A 7,438-nucleotide genomic window follows, 5' to 3' on the forward strand; every position below is an offset into this window, starting at 1 on the left:
TATAAATCATCTCTATCAAATCATCCCAAGCTTTTGGATCATCAACTAAGATACGTCCATCACTATATTGGAATCCTAAACCACTTCGACTCTTTAGTAACGATGTGGTTGCATAACTCTTTTTTCATGCTCTTATTTTAGTATCAACACGTGGTAGAGATTTCAATCCACAGTTAGGATGATGAGCATTCATGTAGTGTTCCAATTCCATTAAATATCCATGTCTAAAGGTTTCATTATCTCCTCTCCTACCATTAACACACAATTCTTTTAATCCATCTACAAGAGTAAGTTCCTCTTCTGGAGTCCATACCCTTAGAGATGAAGGTGTTGATTTTCTTCCCCTCTTTCTGGACGTGTTAGATGTTGCAGCAGTAGAACTAGTCATTTCAATCTGTAAAATTATAAATGAAATCACAAGTAATAGTAAGTTACAACTTACTAGTAAATTATTTCAATTATAACCAAATAAATTGTAATACAACTTGATTGATCTGGGAAAAAGATAATGTGAAGACATATATACAAATTCACTACTTATATTTAAAAATAATAGATATACATTAAGATTCACTATTTTTCTGTACAAACAACAATGTGAGACATACAAAAAATTGACCATTCATTTTCACAAAATAAAAAATGTTTGAAAACCAAAAACAAAAGTGCATAAGCACACCCATAGTGACCTCATAGTTTAAAATTATACAAATTGATTTTCCAATCTTTCATTCCACATAGATTGAGCTAGTTCATCCGTCCAAGTGGTCCACTCATCAGATGCTTCAATTGTATTAATATTTTCAGGTTCTTGTTGATTCTCCATGTGGAATTCCATTTCCACATCTAAGGGGTCAGCTTCCATCTCTCTTCCGATGAAATTGTGTATCAAACAACATGCACTAATAATTCTATTGTGAACCTTAACCGAGTACCACGAAGGACTTCTAAGAATTTCCCAACGTCCTTTTAATAGTTCAAATTATCTTTCAATAACATTACGTGCCCTAGAATGCTTCATATTAAAGAGCTCTTCTCGACATCGAGGTGATGGATTGTTACCCTGTCAATCCTTTATCCAATATCTATATCCTCGGTAGGGAGACAGAAAACCATTTCCATTTGTATTTCCTCCATCGCACAAATAGTAATTGCCTAAAAATGTAAACAATAATATAATTACTTTAAATATTTTTCTATTTTGATGTAGTAGAAATAGATAAGGGTCTGCATATTATTTAGCATACCTTGAGGTACTTTCAACCCATTTTTTCGTACAACAACATCTCGCAATACACGACCATCAGCGGCTGATCCCTCCCAACCAGGTAATACATAAATGAAGTTGAGATTTATATCACAAACCCCCAAGACATTAGTTGCTATATCTCCTTTTCGTATTTTGTATCTTGGCTTATATATTGCTTCAACTCTAATGGAAATGTAAGTACCATCCAATGCACCATGACAACCCTATAAGATAAGTTCAACTCTAAATACTAAAGGACTGTTAAAAATAAAAATACTTTCACCATAATATTTCAAGTTTGTTTGTAGTAAATCAAATGTTAGATTGAAATTTACCTACCTTAAACCATTTCCATCGATCATCAGTATCATCTTCGAGCACCGGATTAGGTTTAACAAGTAACACTAGAGTTAGTTTAAGAATAGCTCTTAGACATTCATTAAAGGCTCGACTTACACTCCAGCCCGATCTAATATAATTAACTTTGACAAACTTGTTCTTGTCGTGATGATCCAAAATATTTAAGAACACTGCTAACTTTTCAGTACTCGACATATTTTTACTGTCAATCAACCCTTCAATATTCTTTGCTAAGGAGGCTAAAATGTGAAAGGCATTTCTATCCATCCTAAGCTTGTCAATACATACAATATCATTGTCGTGAATGAGACATTTAGATGAGACAAGATTTTAGGAATTCTAGCACTCATACAATATTGAATGAGACGCCTATTTCTAAATTGGTTTCTTAATAACATGCTATAAATAACCATAAAAAAATAAATAAGGACAATATACGAATGCACCACAATCTCCTCAAGGATGATAAAGCATTCAAAATCGCACAATTGCTGAGAATCCATTTACACTTATTTTCCATTTAAAAATTGCAACATCATTATCAAATTGAATCCAAAAAGAAAAAAAAAGTATCAATCATGTTACTTAACTAATTATTGCAGATACATTAAATGTGTATAATAGGAAGGTAATAAATGGTTTCCTACTAGAATGTTCAATTTTATTAAAAATAATAATGAAAAGTAACAATGAAAAACAGGGTAAAATGTTTATTTTTGTTTGGCTTCAATAGCAAGAATACTAATACTATATTGTCAAACTGCAAATACATATTCATCTTTTGCAGTTTTAGAAGCTAAAACAACTAAACTTAATGAACCCATTTTTCAGAAAGCAGGATTTTTGAACAAACAAAATAAAACTCACATCAACTTAACTAGAAAATATTGAGAAGATCTAGAATTTCATTCGTCTCTCATCAGATTAACAAGAGGAAAAACACAAAAAGAGAAAACAGGAGAAAAAACACAAAAAGAGAAAACAGGAGGAGAAGAAGAAGAAAATAAAAAAAGATTAGCCAAATTTTGAGTTTCAGAACTTCTAACCTCAAAGAACGAACGCCAGATTGAAAGTTTTTCAATCTAATTGCCTGGAAGATGAAGAGCCATTCTAGATCTACAGATATGGAGAAAAGATCTGAATGTTAATCTAAAAAGAAGTGTTGTATTTTTGATTGAGAGTGAAGGGTAAAATTGTCAATTCATATTTTTATTCAGGAATTGGCCAAGTATTACTTCACTTCCTCTTAGTTCAAGCTATTCCTTAGCGATTGTTCATCTTCCATTGCCCGAGGCCTCCAGAAAGAAGGCGTTCTTTTGCATTGCACTTCTTCATGTTTTGGTTCACCGTCGTTTGAATAAGTCAGATAGTTGATCGAGAAAGCACCGCAGGTATTAGTTATTCAACAAATTAAATTTAAAAGAAAAATGCCCAATAGATTTTGAGTAAGCAAAAAGAAGTCTTTAATTTTATTTTATTTTAAAAGTAAAGCAAAAAAGAAGGCTTGAATGCTGATAACTTTATCGACTGATTTGGCATTGAAGAATAGTGTTTGTTAAAAAAAGATAATTCTATTTTAAGTATGCTTCTAAGCAAAATAACCTACATAATTTTGTTAATTTACTTGGAAAAGAAGTGAAAAAATTCGTTCAACAAAACCTTATAGAAAGTGAAATTTTAATAGATTTGGAAGTGTTAAAATTTATGGTTCATGTCTATGTCAAATAGAAAACTGGTTTTAGTATATTTGTTATAAATCTCAAAATTGAAGGTTATATTAAATGTTTTACCCAAATGGTAATAACATAGTATATTTATTTACCCTGGTATTATAAATAGGGTAATGTTAAATGGCGGGCAGAAATTTTAAAAATCTATAATATCTTTTTTATTTTAAACTAAACTAAGCTTTTTTCTATTTTTAATTAAAAGGTACACTATTAAAGTTAAAAGGATAAAAATATTTAAAAAGGTAAAATAATATAGGTAAAATATCTGCCAAGTTTTCGGGCCAAATTTTTTTTCTTCTTATAAATATAACCCTAATATAATTAATTAGTGAGAAAGCGGAATCACGTTTTAGGTTAAGTGGGGAGTACATATTTTGTTTGCGTTTGGGAAGATCAAACGGTTCGAATCAATGAGTATGAATCTGAATGATGATTTAGTTGCAGAGATCATCTCCTACCTGCCTTTGAAACTTGCTATTCAATGTAAAGTTATAAGCAAGAATTTTAATCGATGGATCTCTGATCCTAAATTTTGTAAAACTTTGTTCCAACATCAAAAGTTGTCAACACTAGTTTTGGCTTATAAAGTAAATGGTGAAACCAGTGGCTTACAAAAATACTTCAAAAACCTTAGTATCCCAACAATCGATGGCCCGTTTCATACTGAACCCTTTGGATTTAGGATTGTGGCTGAATCCAAGGGTCTGCTTCTACTTGTCTTTTCTCGACTTGGGCTATTCTGTATTTTCAATCCTATAACTGGAGCTCATCAATTCATACCATACCCTGACCATTATCGTCGTAGGGTAATTGATCATGCACGCTTATTTGTTGATTACCCTGCTTCAGATCAATATAAATTGGTAACCCTTGAGATACTGGATCAACGAAAACCAAAATATAAAATTCATATACTTGAGCCATATGGGTTAATGTGGCGTGAATTTCAACTCACAAGGGCTAAAAGGATTAGTATTAAAAAACCTGAGCACGGTTCCCTCTTGCATTGGGTCATACATGATGGACTTATTCTTGTTTTTGATGCAAAGAGAGAAGAGGCTACAATTCTTAACCCGTCCAAGTTCATCAGTATTCATCATAAGCCAAATCCAAATGCGAGGATCTGGCACTGTTCCAGTCGAAAGTTAGTTATGGTGCAAGGACAGCTTACATTCGTTCATACCTACCACAAATGGACAATCATTGCTGTTTATAATTTTGAAAGCAGAAATTGGAGAGTTTCCCCTGCTTTCGAGCCACGCACTTATGCTTGTCTTCCAATCTACATTGACGGTAAAGAGGTCCTATTCCTAGTTGGTGGTGGATATCTGTATGAATATGATTTTGATAGGAATACAATCAAAAAAGTTGCAGATTATAGCGACATAAGCTATGGAGTTCCTTCTGTCATCTATCCCTTCAAACCATCACTAGCCTCTGTCCATGAGACACTCGCTGGAACAGTTTATGCTAACCATCTCCCCAGCATTATTGCAATCTTAGATGAGCTCAAAAGATGTATTACCATCTAGTTTCTGTTCAATTTTATCTTTTATTGTATTACTTATATATATATTTGTCAAAATGTGTTTCCTGTTTTCGAATCTGCTTCCTGTTTCGTGTTGACCAAGTTGTTTAGAATAAGCAAATCTTTCTTCAAATTAGATTAAAAAAAATAAAAATATGTATATATATATATATATATATATATATATAGCTACTGGAAGATGCCTCAAGTCTTGAATATGATATATGTGTTGCGGAAGCCGAATATATAGAGAGTGATGAAATCACAACTGCTATATCTAAAGGTAGCTAATAAATAGTAGATGAGACAACAATAAAAAGAACACCAGGAATTAACGAGGTTCGGCAAACTTTTGTTTTCTTTTGCCTACTTCTCGGACACAACCAACCAATATTTATTTCACTCCAAAAGAGTACAAGTGAAATACTACAAGAGAGAAAGAAGATCAAATGTGTTTGAAGATAAGAAGGCAAGTGAGAGGTGTGTTACAAATGAATTAGGAACTATCTATTTATAGGAGTGAATTCTTCCTATTGATGTCATCCATGACATCACAATGTGTCAAAATGTCAAGATTTATCTTGTGAAATCATTTTATGGTTCACCTAAATTTCACCTATAAAAGATGTTATCTTGACTTTTGTACCAATGAAGAATTATCTTCCTAACTACCAAATCTTCACATTAATTCATTTTTGAATCTTGTCAAATTTAACAAATCTCCACCTTGGCAAGATTCTCCATTTTCAACTTTCTCTCAACAACTTTTGATTGTGTCTTCAACCTCAATCTTCAATGTTCAACAATGTTGATCAAGTTCAAACAATGTTGAAACTTGACCGCAGTCACCACTTTTGTCAGCATATCAGCAGGATTATCTGTAGTATGAATTTTCTGCACTGTGACTTCACCTTCTTCTATGATGTCTTTTATGAAATGATATCGGACATCAATGTGTTTCGTCCTTGCATGATAAACTTGGTTCTTTGCTAATTGAATAACACTTTGACTATCACAAAATATTGTGATTCCTTCTTGTCCAATACCAAGCTCTCTAAGCAATCATTGAAACCAAATTGCCTCCTTCGCAGCCTTTGTAATTGCCATATACTCTGCCTCAGTGGTAGACAAAGCAACTGTTGACTACAAAGTAGACTTCCAAGTAACTGGTGCGTTTGCAATAGTGAAACATAACCAGTTGTTGATCTTCATTTGTCCAAATCACCTGCATAATCTGAGTCACAATATCCAACAAGATATTGACTATCTTTATGCTCATAAACCAAACCAATATCTACAGTATTATGAATATACCGTAGAATCCATTTTACAGCCTGCCAATGATCCTTTCCAGGATTATGCATGTACCTGCTTACAACTCCAACAGCGTGTGAAATATCTGGCCTTGTGCAAACCATTGCATACATCAAGCTACCAGCAACATTTGCATACGGTACTCTTGACATATATTCTCGTGCAACTTCATTCTTTGGCGACATAGCATCACTAAGCTTAAAATGAGGAGCAAGCGGAGTGCTAACCGACTTCGTTTTCTCATTCATGCCAAATCGATTTAGTACCCTCTTCAAATATTCTTTCTGAGATTAAAAAAAGCTTCTTTGAATGTCGATCTCTTTTTATCTCCATGCCAACAATCCTATTTGCCTCACCCAAATCCTTAATCTCAAACTCCTTTTTTAGTTGAATCTTTAGCTTCTCAATTTCCTCTCGACTTTTAGAAGCTATCAACATATCATTAACATATAGGAGAAGATATATAAAGGAATCATCTTCAAGCTTGCGCAAATACACACAATGATCGTATTTGCTTTTTATGTACCTTTGCTGCAACATAAACTTGTCAAAACGTTTGTACCATTGTCTAGAAGATTGTTTCAATCCATACAACGATTTTTCAAGTTTGCACACCATATTTTCTTTTCCATCAACTTTGAATCCTTCTGGCTGAGTCATGTAGATTTCCTCTTCCAAGTCTCCATGTAAAAATGCAGTTTTTTACATCCAACTGAACTAGTTTCAAATTCAAATGTGCTACCAAAGCCGACAAAACTCTAATGGAGGAGTGTTTCACAACTGGAGAAAATACCTCATGATAGTCAATTTCCTCCTTTTGAGCATATCCTTTGGCCACCAATCTTGCTTTGTAGCGAACATCTTCTTGGTTAGGAAATCCTGCTTTCTTTGCAAATACCCATTTGCACCCAATTGTTTTCTTGCCATCCGGGAGGTTGGCCAATTTCCATGTATGATTCTGATGAAGGGACTGCATTTCTTCATTCATGGCAAATCTCCACTTATCTTCTTCTGAACTTTGGACTGCATCTTTATAAATGGTAAGAATGTCATCCGCTGCAATTGAGTCCGCACAAGCCACCACATCTATGAGTCGAGCAAGTTTTCTTATTGTCATTTTTGGCTTGCTGGTTGCCATTGATTCAAGTTGTGGTTGAGGTTCTTGAGATGGAACCTCCCCTTCGACTGGCTCTTCTTCCAGAGGAAAAATTTCTGTTGTTTCCTCATTTCATCCATGTGTTGGGAAAATTATATTTC

At 33.6% G+C, this 7,438-nt stretch overlaps 1 protein-coding gene and 1 long non-coding RNA gene across 2 annotated transcripts; one reads left to right on the forward strand and one right to left on the reverse strand.

The window, feature by feature from the left end:
* Positions 1–733: 733 nt before the first annotated feature.
* On the reverse strand, positions 734–1,753 carry LOC125841965 (uncharacterized). The gene is made up of 3 exons (XR_007443853.1): positions 1,589–1,753; positions 1,248–1,473; positions 734–1,155 (listed from the first exon to the last, which is right to left on the reverse strand). It is a non-coding gene; the product is annotated as an uncharacterized LOC125841965 (long non-coding RNA).
* A 1,996-nt stretch (positions 1,754–3,749) lies between these two features.
* LOC125842744 (uncharacterized) lies at positions 3,750–4,871 on the forward strand. The gene has a single exon (XM_049522063.1). It carries the CDS (start codon positions 3,750–3,752, stop codon positions 4,869–4,871), a length of 1,122 nt encoding a protein of 373 aa, XP_049378020.1.
* Positions 4,872–7,438: the final 2,567 nt, after the last annotated feature.

The sequence above is a fragment of the Solanum stenotomum genome, chromosome 10 (assembly GCF_019186545.1).
Source record: "Solanum stenotomum isolate F172 chromosome 10, ASM1918654v1, whole genome shotgun sequence".
In the NCBI taxonomy this organism is placed as follows: domain Eukaryota; kingdom Viridiplantae; phylum Streptophyta; class Magnoliopsida; order Solanales; family Solanaceae; genus Solanum; species Solanum stenotomum.

Coding starts and splice junctions, on each gene's coding strand:
- LOC125842744 (XM_049522063.1), top strand. CDS start 3,750: ATGAGTATGAATCTGAATGATGATTTAGTTGCAGAGATCATCTCCTAC.